This window comes from Ischnura elegans, chromosome 2 (assembly GCF_921293095.1).
Source record: "Ischnura elegans chromosome 2, ioIscEleg1.1, whole genome shotgun sequence".
NCBI lineage: Eukaryota > Metazoa > Arthropoda > Insecta > Odonata > Coenagrionidae > Ischnura > Ischnura elegans.
The window spans coordinates 92,521,388-92,549,328 of NC_060247.1; the positions used below are offsets into that span (position 1 = coordinate 92,521,388).

Below are 27,941 nucleotides of genomic sequence, written 5' to 3' on the forward strand. Positions count from 1 at the left end.
GCTTAAGGAGAAAGAACCCTTCGACCGCTTCGGCACTCGCACCATTGGCTGGTTCAGGATTTTCACCCACCGCCGCATAGTGGGCCGATATGGAAATAAAAACCTGGCCGAAAATATTTGTAGTCGTAATAATTGATAATTTAATCGAAATATCTAAGAATTATCTATTCAAAGGATGCATGTAAACTTATTAGGGTGAGCTAGAACATATTAACAGATAGAGGGGCACTAAAAGCTAAACAATTGCCTTAATTGTTGCGGGAATGAATAGCTGAAGTAAAGAGGGAAGTATAACAGTGGGATTTACATTATGAATTTATACCTACTGAAATAAACTACTACACCGAATTTTTTTTTAAGGGACAAAAGATCGGAGCGGCACGATGTCTAATGTTGTACCAGTATTCGTCTTATTTTTAATGTGGTAATAACGTTAAGGTAATTATGCGTAGGAGATGATGCTATTTTTTTTAAACTTATAGTTGAAATGAAGTTCAAAAGCCGTCGTTTATTTTTCTTACTACATATCCTCGAACATTTATTTACAATTCATTATACATGGGTTACCCAGTTGTTTACGATTGGCCTGAAATTATATTTTGGGCTGGCAGCATTGCGTCTAAGGGGGTTGAGATCTTGTAATTATCAAGTTTTTGCACTACAATTATGCGCTATATACATCATCATTGAATAAAAGCAGTTAATTTTGACAGTTTTAAAACGAGATGTGTTGGTTGAAGAGTTTTAGCCGTCCCACGATCTCCGCACTTGGTAAGATCCATGACAATTTCATGGCTTTTTCGACAAATATTTACCACGTTTTAGTGTATCAAAAATGACCACCGGAAATTGAAATTTTTAGCAAGAAGAATATTTCCATTTCTTCTACAAGTTACAATAACTATTAAATAAGCCCAAAAGAACAGAAATTTTTTGCTCTAAGTTGTTTTTCGCACACGGGTATGACAAAGTTTTTCAGTTCTTACTATCAGTCAAAGTGGCATCTTGATGACGATTTCCACTAGGCTACCCAAATGATTGAACCCCCCCAAGGTGACTGACTCGCTCGCATACTGCTTGAAGCTAGGCCTGCACACACCCACAGATACTCCTCCCACCCTTCCTGTACAGATAACTCTCCCATGCCTCCCAGCCGCCAGTGAAAGTTTCAGGAAGGGAGAACGTAGGCTTTTGGGGTTAAGGTTCGGGCGCCCAACCTCGATGTCGGATGGGTGATCCATAATGGAAAGGCGAGTTGGCATCGAAGTTATGAAGGGCGGGAGGGGCGCTGGAGGCGGAAGCAAGCAGGAACTGGGCTTTAGGGGGCAGGTGAGGTTTGAACGGCGGTGGAGATGGCTTTCGGGTCAGGGTTGGGGAACGGAAAGGATGGATCAAGGGTGGCACATGTGCAGACCCGGATAAAGCCGTAAGCTAGTAAGGTAATGCGGGAGTATTATCAGGGTAAATATGAAGGAAAGCGATCAAGATAGCTGGGCAGTAGCGAAAAATACGTTGAAGCATACGTTTAAAGTCCGATATTTAAGTCCCCCAATCTTAGTACAAGCATGGTGAATGGAAATAAGTTAGTACGCGAAATACGTAATAATTGGTATTATTAAATTCCTGATATTTCTCTTCCTCTTTTAGCGTTAAATATTATGTAATTAATATTTTTAGTTGAAAGTTTCAATACATAAACAAACTATAATGTTCGAATTAGCTAATCAGTAATCAGTCTTTATCAGAGAGAAGGTCATCTGGCCAGACTTTGCCATTACTATCTTGGTCGCACGAGCAGAGAATAAATTTCCTCTATTTAATATTTATTCAGGGGAAAATCCATGGTTTTAGGAAATTAAGTAATGTATTTGAAACAGTAACGAACTGTAGAATTTCATTCGAACCCCTAAAAGAGCAACGAATACCTCAAAAAAACAGCTGGCGTTAGAAGAAGACTGACCGTTTTACACGCTGATTCCTTAAATTATAATAGACGATGCTCACGTATAATAAGCAATGAATACGTTTGAAAGAATGAAAGCGCATGATTTTGTAATTATTAAAGTCACTGCGGTATGTAATCTGTTCACGATCGAACTTGAATATATGTCCACATAGTTTGACAGGTTGATACGTTTAAAATAAAATCATTTTATTTTCAGAATAAACTAAAGCAAGCTTCTCTGAAAAGTTGGGAGAATAGTAACATTGAACACGATAGTGACAAGTAAGAAACGAATTATACTGCGTTCACCACAGATAACCAAATTTATGGCAGAGAATTTCCTGCCATTAAGATTCATCTTCTTCGTCAGCTTGTCAAACCTTTAAAAATTAAAAATGAAGACATTTTATGAGTATCATCAAAGTATACCAAAAAAAGACTTTCCTGAATTGAGAAATTCACGCTAATGATTCGAGTCACTTTCGTTTTCTTAAAAACTAACCGGACATAAAATTTAATGAGTTTCTCTTCCGTTTAAAAGTTAACCAATTTCCTCTAAAAATTGCTTTCATAAGTTTTAATCACTTTTATCATAAACCAATCCCTTATCAAGTAAGAAAGGCATTGCTTTTCAAGGAAGTGATTATTAAATAGAGGGTAGATTGAAAATTTGATTTGATTCTTAAGGTTTTTTTTAGTTTCCTCGGTCCCTTAATATCTCCGAGGTGAATGGTTTTACTTCAACTCCGGGCCTTTTTTGAGTTAGACCTGGTGAACCCGCACCAAAGGCTCTAAAGATAGCTGAATCCGGTTCTGAATGTGGAAGATGTGAGGATCCTCTCTCTAAAAACGAAGGTACGGAAAGTGGCGCTGAAGAGGAAGACTCTTCCGAACAAGTTACAGTGGAAGGAGTTGCAAGGTGACGACGTGGCATCCCTTCCCAACATTCGCCCTCTAATATTCCGTTTAAGCGAGGCGCATCGCCCTCGTAACTTTCCAACCAGTTTGGGCGTGTGAGCTTTTATTCTGCAAAGTCAAAGTGACTTGACGGGCTTGAGTAAACTTAGAGCGGCACGAACTTTCCGACATTCGAATTCATATTTAACTTAAGAAGACTGTAACTCTCTGGATTGCGGAGTTAAGACTCTCCAAGTGTGACCTCAGCATGAAGGTCTCAGCAACGATGATTACATTAAAATGCTTGATGTACATGTATTTTTCCTGGTAAACTATAAATAGTTACCCGCTTCTTTACCTATCGCCAATGAAGATGTAGTAAAAGTAAAGTTAATGTTGTCCGAATTTGGTCTTCAGGCTAAAAAAAATAACTTCAACCTCAAAAAAAATTTATTCTCAGTTTTAACAGATTCATGTCAATCTCGGATGTTAAAATCAACAACCAACAAAGCATATAGTAGTTCATAAAAGAGAAGGAAGAAAAACGTAAAATATAATAATACTTCTGTCCAAGAAAAATAAAAATAGAAATTGCACACATAAGCCAATGTAGTTAATGTCCTAATTAGTAGCAGTGATGTTGAAAATTCTATCGGTGACAATCATTTGACTTCAAATGGACTCAAGCTGGGATTCCTAGAAATAGCACCGTACTTTCTACCCCTTAAAAAGGCCCATTAGAACTCGTTCAGGTAGGCTTTTTTCTTGGAGTTCAACATCTACTTAAGCTGAATTTTAAAATTATAATTCGAAGTTCCAGGCAAGTTTTTCCAGGCATGATTTATTCATTTTTTTTTTTTAGATTTATGCGAATAGACATTGAAGTCAACTAACGTTTTGGACACGTAAAGAAACACGTCACGACAAAAAAAATACAGACAAATGATCCGGAGTCTTGTGGTCCCATAAGGAAAATTTAGGGATTTTTGTTAGTGTTTGAAGTGCTATAACTCGTCAAAAACTCTCTATTTTTTAAATGCCTGTGCAAGTTTTACCACTCATTCCGCAGACAAATATTCCCAAACTAGTATTACACTCTATGTGATGGAGATTTTCTCTCACTTGCTGGTTAGAAACTACATTACAACGGCTACGTAGTTAATGATATCTCTTGCCATCTCTACAGAAAGGTACCGTGTGCTGTTGAAAAAGTGGTAATGATATTCCGTTGCTGTTATTGTGATTTTAGAAAATAATAGCTGCGCGAAAGCAGTTCGAATGCACTTTCGCCGACATTCGGTTCGCGAATTCAGAGGGCTTGCACTGCGAGAGCATTGTGAAGAGCGTGTACTCCCGTGCACAACAGAGTGGGAGCTACAATCCCATCGAGGAGTCAATGGGTACGTGAAACCCACGTTTCCCCGTGTTCTACGCGATCATTTGACGCGCTCGAGTTCACAAAATGTTAAGCGACGTCAAACAGGAATTACCTTCCCTCGTTCAAAATCCTCGTCGGCGAGCGATCTCCGCATTAAAAGGCTTATGAATGTTCGCCGGAAAGTATCAACCCAGCCGTTGGTGGTTATGTATTCGTGGAAAATTATACGGCAAGGAAATGTCCCTGCGTTGTGTGGTGTGAATATAATGTCATGGATGAAACATTTCCTAATGAATGACATTGCAACTTTTCATACAGTTGCGCTCATAAATTGACGCTTCGCCCATTGGTGTACCTTATGAAGATGCTTGTCGCTAATTTTCAAGCAAAGAATCACGTGGGAATAGATCTATATGGAAACGAAATTACTGCAGGATTCATTAAATTAATATTATTGACATAGCTTGGCCAGTGTATAGGTAACATGTTTTTAAGGGTAATCATTCTGTAAGAATCTAAGGAAATGTTACTTTTCTGGTAAATTCTTATTATTTGTGGATGAAAATATATTTTCTGTTCATTAAAGACAATAAAAAACATGTGACATCATGCTTTATGATGTAATACGCTCCATAATGACTCATTTACACCATAAGTGAAGACATCAATGAATACGTAATAGTAATTTAATGCATTCAACCTTTAATGCTTCATTATAACATAGGTAAATTTTGAAAATGAATTTAAATATTTCATTGCAAGAGTAAAGAATTGTCGAGGAGTTTTTCCCGCAGTTTTAAATCCTCATCAATATTCCATAATAAACTTTTAAAACAAAAACATAAATGCATGGTTACTTACGTTTTCTGTGCTGGCGACAGTAAATTTCCTTCCGGAAGTTCATGACTGCGCTTAAATGAATTAATATCGAAAATAAAGCAAACTTACGTCCTAATTAATATTTTGCAAGCTTTAGATAGAGATTTGTATTCTAAAATTATTCATACATTACTCAAGGTATAATTACGTCTTAATTAAAAATATTAAAGACATTTATTTTTAGTGTAGATCTATTCCTTGCCATATGTCGTGGTTTTTTAAATTTTTAGTCCTAACTTTTTCAATGCTTTGCGGGTGAGCGAGAACGCATTGTAAGGTATAGTATGAAAATATCCGCCAAGTAATCTCAGAGCTGCTAATCAATTGGTCACAATACGTTGTAATGAATTGACAATGAAACATTCATTTGCATTCCTATTTATCAAAGATATGACTATGACGTTATAACTATAACTTGAAAGGACATATTTGCTTAACAGCAATGTATCCCTAAAATTCAGCTTCCTTGTAATTTTTATAATTAATTGCACGCTTGATGTATTCCATCACAACCAGTATTGAGCAAGAAGGGACGTGATTATAGATGACGCTTCCGATTACCGCGGTCTAAATCAATTTGACATTAAAATATTGAGTTAACAGCTAAATTAATGATTTCACAATTCTTCGGCTGTCATTCGTACCTGACTGTGAAGTTTTGTATTCATTAAAATATGCACGAGATTTTACCGCGCAGAGCCCTCTCTCATTAATTATCTCACACTCTGCCCGTAATGATCACGACTCCTCTCGTCAAAATCCATTTCTCTTGATATGTTTTTTTATATCCTTCCTGTTATAATGTTGAAAAGACGCTGATCTAATCGGGAGCTTTTAGGTGAAGTTTTAACTGTTTGCCATTAATATGATTCTAAATGAAAAGCTGGCCTAATGCTTTCTATCAATTTATCAAATATTCTTGAGAGAAAATTATGTATGGGCAATGACAGTGGCTGAAACAGTTGTAAAACGTTTGCAAGGCAGTTATTAATACACTACCATCTGTAAATTTGATAGCCCTAAGGGTGGGGGTGTTTAGGGGGCTCTGTTTGGCCTCATCCACCACAGACTATATAAAATTTATTAAGCCCTCGCCCCTTGAAGTAATAGTACTCTCAATGACCCCTGATGAGCTAAATGACTGAGAAGAGAATTAGCTTTTCTTCAAACGAATACCGACGTATTTTTGCTCATTTTTATGAATAAAAGTGGCTATTTTTCCTGTGATAATATTTTTCTGAATAACTCACTAAACTTATAGAAAAAATTTAGCTGAATAATATGGAATTTTTCCATGGATGCTCGGTGATGGGGCTTCATAGCACTCTTGGGTTTGAACGACGGCTGAGTGATGAAAATTAGAGAAAAACTAACAATTTAAGAAACAGATAATTTCAAAAGTATATAATTTTGGTACCTTAATACCTCACTTAATCTGGATTTATATTTGAACGCGTACCAATGCTCTCATTTTTTCGCGTAAAATGAGCTATTTAATGTATGTACGATAATAAGTTTGGAATGATCTATTAAAATTATTTTTAGAAATAGAGTTTCATAGAATTGAATTCTCCCATGGATAACAAATAATGGGATTTATTCCCTGTCCTGGCTGCAAGCCGTAAATTGAACTGCGATTTAGTGGTGTAAGTAAGGTGGGAAGGAATAAGTAAAAGATAACTTTATTAAATATTTACTTTACTTATTTTTTTTTAATTTAACCTCTCCATTTAATCCGGATTAATATTTAACCGTATAATAATGCTAATGTTCTAATTTTTTTGAAAAATTACCTATTTTTCATGTGATAACAAGTTTAGAATGACCGAGTGAACTTCTTTACTGGAAGTAGATTGGAATGGAATTCTCCCTTGAATAACAAATAATGGGGTTTAATCGTCTTGGCTGTAAGCCGTGAATCAAACAACGGTTGAGTGGTTGAAATATGGTTAGAAGGAACAAGTTAGGTAAAAGAAAAAATATTTAAAATGTTATCCACTCCACTAAATTCGGATTGATATTTAGATGTGCATCAATTCCATGGTTTAATAGCTCATTTTATCAGTGTAATGAGAAATTTAACATGTGATAATAAGTTTATAATGGCCAAGTAAAATTCTTTACCTGAAATACAGTTGAATTGAATGGAATTCTCCCTTGGATAACAAATAATGGGATTTCATCCCCTTCCTGGCTGTAAGCCGTGAATTGAACTACGGTTGAGTGGTGGGAATAAGGTGAGAAGAAACAAGTTAAGTGGATTTTCAAGAGGGGGAGGCACTTACACGGCCCAAAAGAGCCCAAGCTGACCTCCTTAGCCCTCGTCCCAATTCCCACTCGTTATCCACCTCAGCTGCGTCTATCCACCTGAACACTCCCCTTGCCCTCAAGTCACATACACGGTTAGTCAACCACCGAAGAGGAGAGAGAAGAAAAAAAGACGGCGGAGAAGCGAGTGTCTCCACTCGTAGCCAAGTGAGCAGCGGTCAGCGTGAGACAACCCTCCTCCACCCTCCCCCCCTTCATCTTAGCTGTGGAGAGAGACTCAATTCTTCGTAATTACGCCACTAAATGTAAGATACCACCACCTGCACTACCTGCATTTCTGCTTCTGAACCCGCCTCTTTCGCTTCATTCTCGTTTTTAATCATTACTAATTAGCGCTCATTGTACATGATCCATTAATTAAGAGAATGCAATTGTCGTTCTACCGGTCTCTCCTTCTCGAAGTCTTAAGAGTTTAAGTACTAAATTATCATTTCAAAGTTTTAGAATATATAGAGTTTGCCCTTATCAAGAATTATTTGTCGAATATTCGGTATTTAATAGAATTTATTTCCATTTTTTAACATATACTTTACCATTCCATTCTTCCTACTAATATCGGCATTATTAGGATGGTTTAAGTATAGGTCATACGTTTCGGCTACTGAGTCACGCGCTATGTCTCCGTCTCTATATGGTAACTTTGAATGAGTAGCCAGTCGAGGGAAAATTTCCCTCGGATGAGGGTTCCAGAAGCTCCTTTACCCCCAATTCCTTAGCTCTAGTTGGCTGTGTCCTCCACTTTGTGACCTCGTCCGGTCACCCAAGCGCGGCGATAAACCCAACTACTCAGCCCCAAATTGGGAAGCACACAGTGCACTTGATGAGACGTAATCGTCCTCAAGGCATCGAGTAAATTTCTCTCGGGAAACTCATCCAAGGCGTGGGTTAAGAAAAAGTCTCACGTTAAAATTGGGTGCATTGTGTGGCTTAATTTTGTTTGACTGCGTGCCTAGAGATCTCATCAGAGCCGAAAGAAGGTAGAAAAGGGTCGCATGGAGCAACAAATAGATTTCTTCCAATAAGAGCAGCGAGGTAGTTTGATGGATGAGAGCGCCAAGTAATCAATTAAAATCTAATGGAGAGATTTTGTCAAAAGAAGCCCCAGTAAATAAAGAATAGAAACATATTGGAGTAGATTTAAAAGTCATAAAATACGAGGTATATTAATTATAAAAAGCGTGCTGTTACTAGCTTGGAACAGGACATAAACCTTTCATTTTCTACCTAGTAATTTATGCATGGCATTCTGCAACCATGAAATTGATAGCGGTGGAAAAAAGAGGCTCACTGCACCCCTGCAAATGAGAACAAAGCAAGGCAATGGCTTTATGATATTGCCAGCTAAATTCATTAATTTCCAGATAATTTATCCGCAGGTGACAATGGATTATTTTAATTTTGTGAAATTATTATAGCTAATAAGTTTAGAAATAATTTTAGCCATTACTTTTTATTCACATGAACTTTTATAATGACAAACGGTACACTAGATACTCGGGCCTCACAAAATTGAAATTATGGGCATACCATACCTTTAAAATCCAAACTGTGATCTTGAAAACTAAAAAATAGTATAATAAGTAGGCTAAAGTTGTTTTCTCTATATGATAAGCTATATTAAATGAAGATGAAAATATACTGGTCAAAGTGTCCTGTATAATGGTGCAAAGAGTATGACTGAATAACTCATAAACACATTTAATGAAATTACAATCCATTTTCGGGTGTACATCTGCGTGCTTAATATTTTTGAAGTCGACGTATCGTTCCACCTGCGGGACGTTACCATGTGACGTTACCATGTGACGTCACCATGTGACGTTACGTCGTAAAATCTGGTTGATTTTTCACGTAAGTCCAGACAAGGGAAATACTCCAACCGTCGGTCACATGCTGGATCAGGGTAAGACTCCACAAACAGAAAAAACAGCTCACAAGAAAAAGGTAGCCAAAAACAATTTACGAGTTATTACCGTACGATATCTATTCAAAGTAGAGTATTCAAAAAATCAGAAGTATTACAGAAAACAATGATAGTAAATTCATGATCCCAAAGGAAACATTACCAGCAGAAAATTGCTCTAAAAATCTCATGGCTCACAAGACATGTGACTCCCAGCAGGTCTCGACCAGAAAGAGGGCTTGCCTATGCAAGGCGAGACAGCATTTGAGGGGAGGGCTTCTTCCAGGGAGTGGAGGGGTAGCCAGGCGAATTCAACAACCGCCCACTGATGCGTCACTGCCCCTGCAGAAACGGCCGCTCCACAAAACACCATTCCCTGGTTTTGAGACAACAGCCAGCACCCAGAATTTTCCCCTCAACTTCTGGGTTGAGACATCAGAGGAATCGTTCATTGGAACACATGGAGGGGAAGGAGATACTGGGGTGAGGTGTTGGAGGGAGAGAGAGTTTGTGATAGGACAATGGTAAAACTTCTCACTCCAAGTGCAATACTAAGGCCTTAGCACCGATTTCCCCTTGCTTGCCAAGGAGAAGTATTTCTCCGCAGTAGTCCTATATAAGTCTTGCATTGCAGGTAGGTTGGTTCGGGGTTGGTTCGGGGTTGTTTCGGGGCTGTTTCAGAGGCTGATTCCAGAGGCTGAGTTTCCAGAGGCAGGGTTTTCAGAGACAGGATTTTCCAGAGACAGGATTTTGCAGAGACAGGATTTTGCTACAGGCCTTTTGCGCGAAAAATCCTTTGCGCGAAAAAACCTTAGCGCGAAAAGTTCTTGGCGGGAGAAGTTCTGCGGATAAGTTCGGAGGAAGTTCGAGGAATTTCTGGGGGGGGGGGGTACCAGAAATTTTTGGGGGGGGGGGACACTAAAAAATGCCACATCCTCTGTGGGAAAATGACCACAAAAATTGCTTGAACTTGTGGACAAAGACACGTCCACCAAGAACTGATTAATGCCTAGAAAACTTATCGAGGCATCACAGGTCCACTGGTTTTCACTGGATGAACCCCCACTGTTTAACCCCCATGAATTTCACAAAAACCATTATTCAGTGGTTAGAATTGAACTGAATATAAAAAGTTTATTGATTGAGACAATAGTATTCAAGAAATATCACTCAAAAATAGTTTTGACAAGAACATACATTTTTATCACTCTGTAAATAATAACCTCAGAAGTGATGTTTGGAATTCAACAGAATTCTTAAGTGAGTAACATGACATAATTACAAGAGTGAGACAAGAAATATTGCTGAATTGATATAGAGTAGATTAATTAGTATTACATAGCAAGAAAATGAAATTAATAATCAATATGTCATAATGTGATGCTTGTTTCGGTGAACAGTGAATCAAAATTACAAATAATTATCATCAGCGACCAGAAGGAACTGGGAAGATTTTTATTGGTATAACACCAGGATATCTTTACCAAACTCAAATGTTCCTTTTCTCATCAGAGATATTTTGTGGTTTTTTTTAAAACCAAGTAAAGCAATACAATAACCAACCACTTAGTAAATGGGCAAGATTGGGTTGGTGAAGCAGTTGGGTTCATCAGAACCCTGGGTTGTCCCATTAGTTGGGTTCAACCACCTTATCAAAAATCAACGATTGACAAAAATGGGTTTTAACTTCTACCCAAAATTCATATTGCAACCCAAGAGAAAGTTAGGGTCGACCAACAAAATATATGCCCCATATTATATAATCATTAAGTACAAGTTTATTCAAAAATACGGTTATTCACTAAATAATTATTAGTTATCAAAATACCAGCAAAAATATTCAGCATAATATGTGTCTCACTTAATTAATATACATTGGCATTAGTATTTCTCCCATTTAAACCCTCCATGTTTGTAAATATTATCAGTCCATAATTAATTATCAATAAAGAATCCTCCAAAATTCAACAAGATTACGTAAATGACAAATAGATTGCACTAAATTCCTCGATTTTCCAATAATTATTAACAATTTATAAGGCATAAGGTATTCATGTCAGCTATTGAACAAGTACTGACTAAATTTAATCAAGATGTGTATATATATCTCTCAGTATTAATTAAACAAGTCAAAAAAGAATCATAGGCGATGCTAACAAAATGAGAACTGCATATTGCATCAACAAAAGAAATCACTAAATTTCACTCTTCAATTAACAATAGAAATGAGAGCTACATGCTGGTTGCGACAAGATGAAAGTTCATACTTGTCGGGCGATGAAGGTCGCAACTCAACGCCAAAACCACACTAAAACACAGTAGGCAGTCTTAAGATCAGCTGATCAATTCAATCACTCAGCCATCGATAGAATATTGAACACTGCAAAATCACGACACTTATCACTGTCCAGAATTGTGAGAATGTCCATAAAGTCTTGGTGGAGGAAAGGTGACACAAAACACAATTGAATCTTAATAACTGGGGCCACCTCCACAGCTTATCTGGAAACGAGCCATCTCGGGGATTTCCCCCCAAGTTAATCTCCCGTCCTCTCCCTCCAAGCACCCATAATTCCTCCACCTTACCCCATCTCACAATCACAGTAGACCAACACTAAATTACATGAGTGAATTAAGCAGATGAGAATAAGCAAGTACAATACAATATTTCAGAACAATTTCAATTACAAGCATAGAAATAGACTTATTATTCATTAATCAAAACAATATTATTAGGAATCAAGAGAAATTCAACACCGAAATCAAGCATCAAATAGTATTTGAGAAAGCAAACATTAGCATTCATTGAAAAAAAAAAAAGAATAAAAAAAAAATCAATGATATTTCTCTCCTTTTAATTACTGGAATTACCAATGCCATCATGATATGCCTTTAAATGAGAAACATGACAAATTTTCTCTTTCCCAGGAGAAACTTCCAGAATAACTGTTACAGGAGAGAGATACTTTTTAAGGACGAAAGGTCCATTCCACAGAGGTTCCAGTTTTGCCATTTTCTGTTCACCTTTAGAACTGATAGGATGGTTTTTGCAGAGAACAAGATCTCCCACACAGAAAGTGATTTGGGAGTGAGATTTATTATAGGATTCTTTATACCTGTTTCTGGCCTTTTTTAAATTAGCAATAACATGATTCAGGCAGGCTTGTCTGTCATTATCGCTGAGATCATTCTCGAATAAAGATTTTGGAATGTCCCACTGATTAATTAAAGGATGCTTAAGTTCTCTGCCGAAAATTATTTTGGCAGGAGAATAACCACTGCTCTCATGAGAGGCAGTGTTCAAGGCAAAATTTAAGTCAGCAAGCATAGAGTCCCACATATGGTGAGCATTATTGCACAAAATAGCAAGTGCAGATTTTAGATTTCTATGCAATCTCTCTACCTGATTAGAACAGGGATAGTATGGAGAAACAAAAATTTGCTTAACCCCCAGTTGCAAACACATCTCCTTAACGGCATGAGATTTGAAAACTTGTGCATTATCAGAAACCAAATATTTTGGAAAACCGAATTTTGGAAACACTCTTTGAGTGAGTATTGAAACAACCGAACCGGCCGTAGCCTTGCGAACTGGCTCAAGAAAACAAAACTTAGAAAATCCATCAATAAGAGAAAGTACATATTGGTGTCCACCTTTAGTCAGAGGTAAAGGACCCACAAAGTCAATATAAAGTCTTTCCCAAACATCAGAAGGATTGTGCGACGATAGCATGCCAGGAGGTGGAGCATTTCTGGGTTTACAAGTTTGACACAGATGGCATTTTCTGACCATGTCATAAACCTCTCTTTTCATATCCTTCCACCAAAAGTGTCTGCTAATCTTATCATAAGTTTTAGCCATGCCCAAGTGAGCAGACATACTAGAGCAGTGAAAATATTGAAAAATCATAGGCCTCAAGACCGTAGGCAAAACAGCTCTTCCTCGCTTAATTTTAGAATTCCCATAACATAATAGCTGTCCCTTCAGAAAATAGTTTTTGTCGTTCAAGGAATTATTATTAATCTGATTGAAAATATCCTTTAGAACGAGATCAGTTTCTTGGTGTTTTCGAATGTCGACAAATGACAAAGGCAATTTATGTAACACACAAGAATAAGGAACAGCTGACTCCTTATGAGTGTTAGATTCCACATCTAAATGACTATTTGTAGATGAGGATGGCTCAATGCGAGAAAGACAATCTGCGACAGAATTAGATGCTCCTCGAACATGATGCACAGTGAATTTATAAGAGGATAATTTAAGAACCATCCTGCCTAGTTTGCCCAACTGCTTAGGATGAGAGAAAAGCCATGTCAAGGCACCATTATCAGTGTACAAGTGAAATGGTTTTACTTGTAAGTAAACACTGAATTTTTGAATTCCAAAATGAATTGCGTGACACTCCAATTCATAAGAAGAAAATTTACGTTCATGTTCCAAGAGTGCCTTACTAGCGAAAGCCACAGGGACAAAATCACCATTTACTTTGTGATTCAAAACGGCACCAACCGCCAAATTACTGGCATCGACAAATAAATGAAATTCCTCGTCAAATCGAGGGAAAGATAACACTGGTGGATTGGTGAGAGCTTTCTTCAACTGGCAGAAAGCCTCATTTTCAACGGCTGTCCATTGAAAAGGAACATTTTTACGTTTCAAGCGATTCAGTGGCATAGAGATTTCAGAATACCTTGGAATAAACTTGCAGTAAAACCCACAAAGTCCAATGAATCTGGCCACTTCCTTCACATTTCTGGGAACTGGGAATTGTTCAATTGGTCTCACTCTCTCAGGATCAACTTGCAAGGTTCCATTTGTGATGAGATGGCCCAGAAAAGTGAGTGATTCCACACCAAGCTTAACCTTGTCCTCGCACACCGTCAAACCGGCACTGCGTAGTTTGTTGAGGACAGCATTAACATGAGATACATGGTCTTCAGCAGACTTGGAATAGATACACAAGTCATCAATATATGGGTAAACACATGAATATTTCAAATCGCCCAATACTTCATTAATGAGACGAGTGAATATTTGAGGAGAATTTACAAAACCAAATGGCAATCTATTATACTGGTACACTCCGAACGGCGTCACAAAAGCAGTTAATTTCTTAGAATTCTCAGATAATGGTATTTGATGAAAGGCAGAATTGAGATCAAGAACAGTAAAATATTTTGCATCAGCAAGATATTGGAATGCATGTTCAACAGAAGGTGTAGGATAACCGTCCGATTTAACAACTTTGTTCAACTTACGGTAATCAACCACTAATCTTTCAGATCCATCCTTTTTAGGCACTAGAAAAGCTGGCGAACACCAGTTTGAATTGGAAACCTCAATCACTTTCTTATCAAGTAAAGATTGGATGTGCTTCTTCATTAAATTTGCCTTTGGAGGTGACAATGAATAAGGATGGGATCGAATCGGAGTAGAATCTAGCAGTTCAATTTCGTAGGTCATAACAGATGTGACCCCCAATTCTTGAGAAATCACATCAGGATACTTTGACAATAAACCCTTCAACTTATCACACAGCGTGAATTCAGTGGACGACAGAACATGTGATTCGGATGAGTTACTAACTGGCGCCGATTTAAACGCTTCGCAATTGTCCGTAAAAGAAAAAAGAGAATTCGGGGCAATTTCAAAACTGACGTTCGCCGGACGAATAATCATCTTTGAATTACAAATGAAATCCACACCCAGTAACACGGGAAACGGGATTTTAGCTAGATAAAACACGTGGTTCCAAGAAAACTTGCCTATTTGAACCTTGAGTGAGACAGAGGAATTAATATGAAAAGGCTGCCCCGACACAGTGATTAAATCGACGTCAACATTCTTACGAATAACCTTTCTCCGGCAACATTTCAGAGAATCAAAGAAATCTTCATCACACAGTGAAACTGAACACCCAGTGTCAATTAAAGCCTGGCATGGCATAGAATGAAGATTAATAGATAATATTGGCAATCGAGTCGAACACTTGTCACGGACGCTCATCAAACTCACGGCAGGCTGAGTAAATCGTCGTCTTTTGCGACACTCGTTCACTTTGTGGCCAGGTTTATGACAGTAAGAACAATTAATAGGAAAAGAAACTTCCCTAGGCGCACTGGAAGAGGCAACAGAAGACGGATTCCTAGAGATACGATGGAAAGTGTTGGAATATTCAGCACAGTCCATTAAATGTTTAGAAGCCTGCGTGATAACAGAGTCCAATTCTACAAATGTGTTAGGCTGATTTGAGAACATAATTGCAGATTTTGTTAAAGGATTTAACCCTTGAATAATGAGTCGCACAATAGAAGACTCGGAATACTGCAAACCCAGCACCTGAGTGGCATTACGCACAGAACACACGAAATCGTGGGGCGTTTCGCGAGGGAACTGAAATCTCTTAACTTTCGTAGTAATCAAGCGATCAAACTCTCTGTCACTAACAATTCTAGCCCAAACTTTTTCTGTGATTTGAGACCATGCGAGATTCAAGTTTAACATAGACAACCAAAAATGACGAGAGCTGGCAGGAAGTTTAGATACTACAAGGTACAATAACGTTGACAGAGGAACCAAAGACAAAGAAACGATTTCATTAACTTTTAACATGAAATTAAACCAATTCTCACTGTTTGACACTTCAAATGGCGGAAAATCACTGAGTAATTGTTTGACAATCACTAACCCTTCAGAAACTGGCAATGTCTGAGAAGCAGACATTTCGTGAGAGACGTGAACATCACAGCTTTCCTCGTGCGTTGGGCGAGGTGGAACAACTTCTAAAGAAGATTCCCGTTCATTATTAGAAACTTCACTTCCTACGGACACATTAGCCGTACCCCTGGCCTTACGATCCTCGCCCGTGGTTAAATAAGTTTTTTCGTACGGGTTGTCAGTATTACCTCCAGGCATTTTGAGAAGTGAAGTGACGACAACGAGAAAAAGAGAGAGAAAGAGCGAGATTTAAAACTATCTATCTCTGCTGGAAGAGTCCAATCACCAAAAATAGTGCGAGAATAACGAGCTGCTATCCAAATTATCAAGAACATTACGAGCATTACGAACATTAATGTCAAATGGCATATGACCACGAGGAAAAGTCGGCAACACTAGTCACGTAATCCCACACGAACCAAAAAGCACTTAATGGAACATAAAATAACTCACTTTTAAGAGGAGAAACAACCAGAAACTGCAAAAAGTGGAGAAATAGTGGAGAAATGTCACCATTGTCCAGCACTCGGGAGACCTCGACGAAAGGACAGGAAATCGAACCTCAACTCTGCTACCAAAATGTGACGTTACGTCGTAAAATCTGGTTGATTTTTCACGTAAGTCCAGACAAGGGAAATACTCCAACCGTCGGTCACATGCTGGATCAGGGTAAGACTCCACAAACAGAAAAAACAGCTCACAAGAAAAAGGTAGCCAAAAACAATTTACGAGTTATTACCGTACGATATCTATTCAAAGTAGAGTATTCAAAAAATCAGAAGTATTACAGAAAACAATGATAGTAAATTCATGATCCCAAAGGAAACATTACCAGCAGAAAATTGCTCTAAAAATCTCATGGCTCACAAGACATGTGACTCCCAGCAGGTCTCGACCAGAAAGAGGGCTTGCCTATGCAAGGCGAGACAGCATTTGAGGGGAGGGCTTCTTCCAGGGAGTGGAGGGGTAGCCAGGCGAATTCAACAACCGCCCACTGATGCGTCACTGCCCCTGCAGAAACGGCCGCTCCACAAAACACCATTCCCTGGTTTTGAGACAACAGCCAGCACCCAGAATTTTCCCCTCAACTTCTGGGTTGAGACATCAGAGGAATCGTTCATTGGAACACATGGAGGGGAAGGAGATACTGGGGTGAGGTGTTGGAGGGAGAGAGAGTTTGTGATAGGACAATGGTAAAACTTCTCACTCCAAGTGCAATACTAAGGCCTTAGCACCGATTTCCCCTTGCTTGCCAAGGAGAAGTATTTCTCCGCAGTAGTCCTATATAAGTCTTGCATTGCAGGTAGGTTGGTTCGGGGTTGTTTCGGGGCTGTTTCAGAGGCTGAGTTTCCAGAGGCAGGGTTTTCAGAGACAGGATTTTCCAGAGACAGGATTTTGCAGAGACAGGATTTTGCTACAGGCCTTTTGCGCGAAAAATCCTTTGCGCGAAAAGTTCTTGGCGGGAGAAGTTCTGCGGATAAGTTCGGAGGAAGTTCGAGGAATTTCTGGGGGGGGGGGTACCAGAAATTTTTGGGGGGGGGGGGGACACTAAAAAATGCCACAATCAGTAGACTGAAGATTTAAATATTTTGATGATGATGCAAGAACATCTGCATATTATCCAAGGCTAATTAGAAAGGTGATAGGAATTTCTAAACGGGCTATGAATTTTTATAGGGATGATGGATATAATTTAAGCCATATGTGGAAGAGATATCTCTCTTTCAAAAAATTGAATAACAACATTCTAATACTCTCCCCCCCATTTTTATAGTTGACGTTTTAAAGAAATTGTTTTTATTTAATTTTATTTTTATTTTCTGTTCAAAACCCTTGACAACAATGCACCAGTATTCCAACGGTACGAGAGAAAAATGTTTACATCTTCAGTCTCCTGACGACGTTCCCAGAATGAGGAACGAAACGTCGAGTTTAAATATTAAGTACGCAGACGTAAAGCCGAAATTAGACTGTAATAGTGCATCTAATCGCTGCGGAAACCTTGAAACCAAAACATGTAATGTAATTTCACAATGCATGTTACGATTGGTGAAAACAACCCGCAGTTGTAATTGGAACCACAATGGCATGTTGAATGCTGGGCGGATTCCAAATAAGGATGGGCACATAATGGCGAGGTTCGTCTGCATCCTTTCATCGGAGGATGTGATGCTGAGCGAAGGGAGGGAGGATAAGGAGAGATATGGACAGATAAAAAGAGTGAGAGAGGAAGAGGAGAAAAGATGAGGCCCCTTATTGACATTTCACACAAAGAGATGAAAAAGTAGAGGGCGGAAGGACAATTGAAAGGAAAAAGTGAAGGGATGTTATGCAGTGGACGCCGTATGAGAGAGAAGCGAGTGGCTGGAGACCAATGGAAAACTCGCTTCCCTACACCGGAGTGGCGGACAGGAAGAAGAAATAATTACTGCCGCCCTTGACGTCTTGCTTGAATAAAAGGGAAGTCCGTCGGGGTCGAAGGAGGATGTCTTGATTTCGCCCTATCCATGTGGGCTGTACGCCTCGGTGGGCTCAGGGCTTCTCCTCATCTCGCAGGGATGATTCCATGGTGAAACAACGAAGAGGACTCATTTTATCTTAAATTATTCTTTGTAATGGACTACTATGTTCAAAGGTGCCCAATAAATTTTAAGCCTGAGACGTGTCATTTTATTGCACTTTTTCACATTGCACAGTGTGCATAAGTTTTTGACGATTTCATCTAATAATCCACTGGACGACTGAAAAATTTGCTGTTGTAGTATTCGTGGTAGCATCACAGGGTAACATTCCATAATTTGTAAGAAATCAAACATAATTTACCATTTCCATGGCTGCTACGCCATTATTTTTAAGGAGGCATTGAGGTCACTCCCAGTAATAAAATCATTGTTGTGAAACCACCTCTCAATTAAGAAATGGGAAATCTATAATGGAGGAGACCAAATTAATAAGGAAAAAAAAATCCTCGAATCGAATCCAGTCAATCGAATGAGACTTTAATTCTTCGTTAAAACTTTCGCGGGTACTCGTCATGTTAACTAAAAACTTTTGGGCTATATCACCGCGACATTTTTTTGGTAGCGCCAACATTTCCCGACCGATGCTGGTCGCTTTCTCAAGGGAATCTGAATCTACGTCATCAGATATCCTTGAGAAAGCCACCAGCATCGGTCGGGAAACGTTGAGGCCACCCTAAAATTGAAGTGGTGGCATAGCCCAAAAGTTTTCATTTAAAATGAGACCTTATTGAAATTGTCTTCCATAGGCTTGAAATGGATGAGAAACTGTAACTAGCTGAAAACTTGGTCACTATTTTCCACGAATATATATGTGATGTATAGCCCGTTGCTACAAATTTATGGTCGGAAATGCCTTAAAATGGCTGATTTAGTCAAATTGCATTTCATTACGACTAGCATGATTTCGTGAAATGCGATGCTTATAAATGAATGTAGAAACTTTGAAATCAGATTTTCGCAGCTAATTTCAGCGCTGAGGCGTCAAACGCCCGAACTTAATTAATTCCAAGGCACCTTATTACTAAAAGTAAGCAATTAGTAATTAAACACAGGATTAAAAGTTATTTGATGTGTTATTTTGTGTAGCTAGTACAAGATCAGAAAGGATTAAAATTGTCTAAATTCTCCAGCTCACAGCATGAAGCAAGGTACCTACTTAAACTCCGCAGGAGTATCTTACAATTAATCTTTGTCAATAGTCATAACAACAGCTGAAGTAGTTTTCCACACAACATTATTGGCTCAACCGGTTTCGCTTTATTCAGACAGCTCTTGATAATAACGTTTAAACGTTGAAACCGGTTTTTTTTTAATAAAATAGTGTAGAAAATCACGACTGCTGTTTGAGTCTTATTCCCATGTATTTCCACAAAGTGAATATGTCAGCAATTGATCTGAATAGTCAGTGGTTTTACGTTGATTTGTAGCATTCGTTTGGACAAGAGAGTCGGATGAGCATCCGAGACGGATGAGGTAAGTGAGGAGGCGATCGAGATGGATACACGCCATGCGTCGCTGTCGTCGTCCAGGTCAGCGAGGAAGAATGGCAAGTACTCAGTCACCTCGGCAGAGGAAGACTGTGCAAACTGGGGAACTGCTCTGAAGGAGGAGGTTTCGTTCTCTTCTCGACGCTCTCTAGGGGAAGGAATTCGTATCCCGAATGGAGAAAAATGGGGCCGGACGGTTGGAATGAAGGCATTGGAGGCCTATACAAACCCATATTTCTCTTAGGAAGGCTGGACCTCTGCTCGACTCGCGCCCTCTTGAACCTAGACGTTAGACGTAGAAATTCAGGCGGAAGACTTTCAGGAATACTTCAGTGGAAAATATTTTACTTACAAAAACTAGTATCTAGTTTGACAGCATTAGGAGAAAGGAATTCGTGTGTGTTATGCGCAAGATATTTTGTAAAATTAGAAAATCGAATTGCTCACCATACCGGTAAATGAAATTCACGGAATGGTTAGCATATTTTCTGCATCAATTAGCGATGTTTGGGAAAAAATCAAGCCAAAATGTATACATTCAATCAAATAATTTCTTCATCAAACGTTCGGCTAAGACAATCCAAAATAATTAATAACTTTCATCAAATTTTGTCTTTCCTAGTACACCCTAGAATAAGGCGTATTTATCTTAAAAATTTAATTGAAAAACACTTTTTAGATTATTGCCAAATTATGATACCTTATGATGAGTGGACGAAGATGAAAATATTTTCTGCCATTTGGAAGATTCTCGCCATTTTCTGAATATAAGTAAGATCGCAAAATAGTAATACGCATGACTGTTTTCCATGTTTTTCTTCTTTTCCGTCTAAGTCACTTCTAAAGAACTAAGTTTTACTCACAATCAGTATAAAAGCCATAAATTAATTACTTTTTTCGTTAGAACCCCCATTAGTAAGTGATAACCTTTTTAAATCGCCAATAGTTAGGCGTTGATGTGAATATCATAATTGTGGTAAGAAAAATGCAGCCTGTGACCAAGTAATTACATTTAGGGCTACATTACAATTATATTTACAATTACAAAAGGGGGCTCTATTGAGTCCTTAATTTATGTTCAAAATTGCTCTTGCTTATCGTCAGCGGAAAATATTCCATGATTTTTGGATCTAAAATATTTTGAAACCACTGGAAATTTTGAATTTATTGAAATGAGGCACGTGTCAAATTAAGTTTTTGAGAGATAATGTTGGAAATATGTCCGATTCAATTAACTCGTGCTTGTCATCCATCAATATGAATCCAAGCTTCTTCATTTCAAAAGACAGCAAACATTAATTCGCAAAACATACTGATGTACGCTGCTCTCAATAAACAAATATGTCATTCAAAAATTCAAATCAATTGATAGCTGTTGACACATAAATTCTGGATGTAATGCACACTCCCGGAATTGAGTCCGTCCAAGCAAATTATTTCATTTTGAACAGTAAACTTTCGTGATCTTAGACTGCCTAGAAAAGGAATATTTGTAAATTATCAATTACCCAGTTCATTTTTGTGCGTGGAAGCGCGCCCATTGCTTGGAATACGTTTCGTAAATACATCTTTTTTTCTTCTCGTTCAAAACATCGAGATGTTGAAAGAGGTCATTTATTCTCCTGTTTAAAAGAGCCAACTAATCATCATTATTAAAAGCGTCCAAACTGTTATCAAAATCGTGTTAATATCCTCACTGGTTCAGAAGTTATTATTCCGATGCCTTTTTCTAACACTCTTAGAAGTGAAATTTGCGTTGAGAGTTTGGTATAAGAATACTGTCCTTTAACTGTTTAGTGCATTATAACTATGAAAATTTTTCCCTCAGCCCATTTTTTTAAATAGATGAAAAACAAATACTTAATTATAAATTCATATTGAATTATCTAGGCACATTTTTTTCGTAAAATTCTTGACTAAGGAGCATTTAAAGGATAGGGTAAACATATCAAGAACCTGAGTTTACAGCGAAAATGGTCGAGTAGGTACTTTAAGGGAAAAGTGGTAAGGTTCGGTGATTGAAAAACTGTCCCCAGCAGTTGCTTCTGAAACGATTTTTGATGATTGTTTTGAAAATCCATCGAACAAGTAAGCATATGCAAATTTATTGGTATTTATTTATTTAACCAGTATAGGAGGAACGGAATGGGATGTAGTGCTGTCACCAATGAGAAATTTTCAAACTGCTAAAACTCTATTCTAACTGTATTCATTGACAGTCTCGCTCTTCAGACTAATTGAACTGTCTGCTACAAATGCTTTGGATACTATATTTAAAAGATGCGAAAAATGCTGTTCACTATTATTTTGATTTTTTAAGGATTGAAAAACGCAGATCACAATTAAAATGTGACTATCGTTTTTCCATAAAATTTCAATTAGATAAGCTTTTTCATAGAAGTCTTGGTAATGAAAAAAATAGGAAGGAAATTTTGCTACTTGCTACACCTGACTTATTACACATAAAAGCTGCAAAATATTTTGATGCCAATGAAAATCGTAGTGCATTCGACTAAAAAGATAGGGCGTAACTGCTTATGTCACATGATTGTATTCCTGTTCCGTTAGCTTGACTTATTTTTTCCTTACTTTTTACCTGGTTTTTACATGTAAACTTTCCATTTTTTTAAAGTAATTTACATTGGAGTCCACGTAAAATTCCAATCGACGTAAAATTTACTCCTGCATTTCCGTGTACATTGCAAGTAAATAACTGTAGTAGACTAAAATTTAATATTTATAATTTTTTCGAATTTATTCCACGATATTTGATATTTTTCTATGCCCTATTATGATTTTGTGGTAATATATTTTGTTGATATAATGCCATCTCAACACCACATTTTAAGGTAGATATATACCCTATGAATACCTCTTTAGATATACCGTCCACCTCTTTGGATATATTACATGGTATGAAGTTCCATATTACTTACAATCGGCGCGAAAAGGGTAGAATGCTTAATTTAAGCATTTGTATAAACTCCTACCGCAGTTCCATAGGGTGGTGTCATATGTCATTTTACTCATTGTTTACAATAATAAATCATTAAACATTATTAAGACGTAAAAGTGTAGCTTCTACGGCCAAAAGAGTGAAGAAGAACGCTTGAAAAACTATGAGAATAGCAAAACGGTCGTCTTCTTCGTCTTGTGTCTGGCAAAATATTTTATTTGTGCACTTCATTGTAATTTTTGTGGAGATAACAACATCTTCGCATTTTAAGTAGCATCTTAAAATTAAATTTTATCCATTATTTTATTTTTTTAATTTCCGGAAGGTAGATTTCGATATCCGAAGTGTGGAAGAGGAAATGAATATCGAAGTAAGGTATGCTAGTAAAAAAAAGAATATGAAAAATTATTTCTAAACTTTTCATGCAAGAAAATGTTTATATTGTTCCTCTCACTCAAAATAAACAAAAAAAACGATAAACGTCATTTTGGCGTGGTGCGTTGCCGCTGGGGATTTTCGTCTTTTTGGTTCACTTTGATTAAGAGGAACGATATAAACATTAATAATTCAAAATAAACCAAAAAGACGAAAATGCCCAGCGGAAATGCACCACGCCAAAACGACGATTTTCGTCTTTTTTGTTTATGCTTAGTGAGAGGAACAATGTAAACATTTCTTTATTTGAAAAGTTTAGAATTATTTTTTTACACATAGCATTCTCAACTTTAATATTCATTTCCTTTTCTACACCTCGGAAATTGAAATCTACCTGTCGGCGATTTAAAAAATAAAATAATGGGTTAAATTTAATTTTTAAGCTATTTTAGTGAGAAGATGTTATCATCTCTACAAAAATTACAATGAAGAGCACAAATTAAATATTTTGACCGTGACGAGATGAAGAACACGATAGTTCCGCCGTTCTCATAGTTTTTGGCGTGGTCTTCTTCACTCTTTCGATCGTAGAAGCTAAACGTTTACGTTTTAATAATGTTTAATGATTTATTGTTGTATTCGATTAAACAATGAGTCAATAAATATTTGACACGACCCTATGGAGCACCGGCAGAATTTCACACAAATGCTTAAAGTTCAGCCTTCTACCTTTTTTTGCGCCGATAGTAGTGTAGTGTTATGTAATAGTAAGCTATATGTTAAATCAATTTTCAAGAACGCATCCCCTCCAAAAACCAGGGCCCTTATCTGCCATTTACTATCGATATCATCAGGTCTTAATTAGCTGTTAATTGATAAATCAATTTGCAGCCCTTATTTCTCTCGATAAATGGGTTGATCCTGGCTTTTTAACATCCTAAACTCATACTTGAACGTAGAAACAATTAACCACGAAAGCAGCAGGTACCTTAAGTAAATGAGATATTTATTTACTTGACCATTAAGCTATAATCTACCCGGACACAATCTCTACGATTTCAAGTGACTTAATTTGATTTTTTATGTAGCCAACGCTTTTATTAATGTAGGTACCATAACAGCTTCAAAATATTTTTCGCTACATATTTTTTATGCTAAACGATAACAGAAGAATGAATGCATATTCCTTTCACGTATGATTATAACGGTACTCATAGTGATATATATTACAGTGTGTCGTTCCTTATTAAGTGTGTGCACTATAGATATACTCAACTAATCTTGTGAAGCCCTGGCGAAGCCTGCGAAAAGATGCAAAATATTAGCACAGAATATAAATATTTAATTTCCAAAAAAAATGCCTGAGCAACTGCTCGAGATCACGTTCAGGTAAATTATTTTTTTCTTGATTTTTACGAAAATTTATCAAATTTGCTTTTAAGTCTACGGTCTTGGCGTAACCTCGTTAACGCACTATCCACGTTGGTCGCCGGCGGGAAGATCCTCCGGGATATTGGAGCGTACGCTTAAGCAGTCTTGGTCGACTGCACTTCCCCTCCCGTGTACGCGGGGAACATGGAACATGAAGGCAGTGGGTGCGTGATAAAGTGCACCACGTGGTAAAGAGGTTGTGATCACCCCTGTCCCCTTGTTTTAATTAAGATAATGAGGCGCGGGAAGGGGGATTGACATCGACAGGCACTCACAGTGACGTCACAGTGAGGAGTGGGTATTCAAGAGGATGTTGGATAAGGGGTAAGAGGTGGAGTGAGGTGACGTAAGGGATAAGCGAGTGTTGGTTCGCTCTCGCTTGGGAGAATCGATAACCACCGCGTAACATAAAGTTTGATTTTCGCGTTGGGTCAGAAATGTTGGGGGGTGGGAAACGCCGCCCTTGGGGACGGTGAAAATATAATGAAATGAAAACTCTCGAGCGTGAGGAAAATATAGGGATTCCCGCTTTTAATATTACACCTCTCGCGCGGCGCGGAGATCGAAAAATATGATCGCTTGAATTCCTAAAACTACGTGCCAAGAGTTTAAATTATCGAGTAACGTTCCGCGTACACAACACCTCCTATCTTTTTTTTCGTTTTTTTTACCATTTCTGTTTTCCGAGTTCATGAGCAGGCGTCACGTTAAGTAGTGGACGAAGATGAGATTGCAAAAATTGTGGTTGTAATTTAAAATTTTCAGGATTATCGAACCTCTATTCGAATGTTCAAAATAGATGAAAAGCAGGTCACGGCCAAATCGCAATACTTAAGTTGTATAATAATTTATAATATCCATCTAACATATGAATAACTATAATTCCAAATTTTGCACAATGCTAATCATTGCCGTGAAAAAAACTCGTGAACAGATACCCAATCAAGTAAAAAACGTGAAATCAAATTCCTGAAGAGAAATTAAAATAGGCAAGGAAGCCTAGCGGTAGCGATCAACTCAAAAACTAATTTAGTTCAATTTTCCACTCTTCCCTACACTGTTTGAAGTTGGCTCATTTTTTATTGCGTCTTGAACAAAAAAATGTGATTTATGCTGGAAATATACTGGTATTAGCCTTTAAACAAAATAGTTATAAAAATGTCCAGTGATTTTTCTGTAGCACAGAATCTTTACGTGATTTGCATAACCTGACAAAGTTTTCCCACCAAATTATGAGCATTACTCAAAAACAGATCAAAGCATGAACCTTTTACTCATTAAATTTATGTTTAATTTCCAGATAAAATAAGTTCAAATATAGATCTTCATGTTGTATACCGAGCAACTGAGTCGAATATTTCACCCAGAGATACCATTTCAAAAATTTCTGGCTCGTCACTTGTTATACAGCCGTCGAAAAATAAAATTCAACGCAATACGTGTACCTTTTCCACTTGGGCTAGGAATGGCATTTTATTCCGTTCACACCCGACCTTGGCATGTATTTATTTGCAAAACATATCCGGAGTCAGTTTTCGTCCTCACCGCGACAATATCCAAATCGCATCCGAAATGGAAGTGACGGCGAATTTCAGCTGACGCAAGGACGATACCATTTAAGAGCACCTTTCTCTTCGCGACGGAGCTTGAAAGCACCTGAAAACCACGGCGGAGTAATTCAAATCAGAGAGAGAGAGGATGGAATTCCGATTTGTGAGCGCGGAATTTTAATCAAAAGCCGTGCGGTGTGTGTAGATCCCGGATTCTGTGGAGAGTGCGGTGCTGGAGCGGTAGAAGAAAAGTAAAGGGAAACAATATGGCGACAATGGTGTGGGATGGGAGTGAAGGGAGAAAAAGCAGGGGGAGGAATATACAGATAGACTGGGGATTCTACTTGCCGCTGGATTCTGAATCAAGGAGTCCCAATGACCAAATTTCCGCTGACTCAGCCTCGTGAAATATGTTTTGGTTCTTTCCCAGCGAGTTATATTCAGGAACTTCTCCGTGGTTTTCAGCCGGGCCATGGCCTCCTTATTTTCGGCGCCCGAATCTTTTTCTCGGTTTTCACCAGAAATATCTTATCCTTACCCAAGTTTCAAGGCCAATCATTTGAGGGGATGGCATGGATTTCCAAGGGCTGCGCTGAACCAGAAACACCTAGAAGTGAAATAAATATTTTATTATTATAAACAGTAATTTTATCAGTGTGAACTATCGGTGTGGAGTTAAAAAATAGTAATACTTCTCAAATTAGAAATCTACTTTCTCTATCGACGTTTCCCGAACTGGAATACATATAGTTTGGTAGTGTACCCGATCCTGGTCCGAATCGAGAAGGCCCGATTCCCATGTTTCCGCTGATTCAGTCTCCGGAATATAAAAACTACGCGAAATATGATTTGCTGCTCTCCCGGCGAGTAATATTCATGCTTTTATCGTGGGAGGAATAGCATAAGAATTTAAATAACCATTTTATTATTATCAATAGCAATGTAAGACTGTGAATCACGGATATGTAATAAGCTAAATATTAGTATTTATCGAATTGGAATTCCAATTGCTCGTACGACGGTGCCCGAATTGTAAAATATATACTGCGATATTGGACACTATCTGGGTTCCAAATCAAGAAGTTCTAATGACCAAACTTCCGCTGACTCAGTCTCGGGAATATAAAAGCTACGTCAAATATGATTTGTCTCGTTCCTGGCGAGTGATATTCAGGTTTTAAGCCAGAACTTCTCTCATGTTTTCAGCTGGGTCAATGTCTCCATGGCCTCCAAAATATTGTCTCCCTACCTCCTCAATTTTCGCTATAAATATCGTATTCTTATCCAGGTTTCAACGGTAACATTAGCAATCATGTGAGTAAATTGAAAAGATTTCCTAGGTCTGCGGTGAACCAGAAAAATCTAAAATGTAAATTTCAGCTGCTAATATCAGTTGAAAGGAGGCTTTAACCGTGGGAGGAAAAGCATAAGAAGCGAAATAAATATTATAGTTTACAACCCAGCATTCTGCCCACCCCATTTCTCCTTCTTCTTCCCCATGGCCCCCCTCTCCTATCCCCTCCCCTTTTTCCCCTGAGCATACCACTATTTAATGTATGAATTTTTAAA

General features: G+C 37.9%; 1 protein-coding gene across 1 annotated transcript in view; it reads left to right on the plus strand.

Annotated features, from left to right (window-relative positions):
* The first annotated feature begins 1,242 nt into the window (after positions 1-1,242).
* LOC124153209 (alpha-2B adrenergic receptor-like) overlaps positions 1,243-27,941 on the plus strand; it is a 53,879-nt gene continuing 27,180 nt past the window's right edge. The window contains exon 1 of the mRNA XM_046526308.1: positions 1,243-1,329. Within this exon, the coding sequence (XP_046382264.1) occupies positions 1,243-1,329 (87 nt within the window). The remainder of the gene's footprint in view (positions 1,330-27,941) is intronic.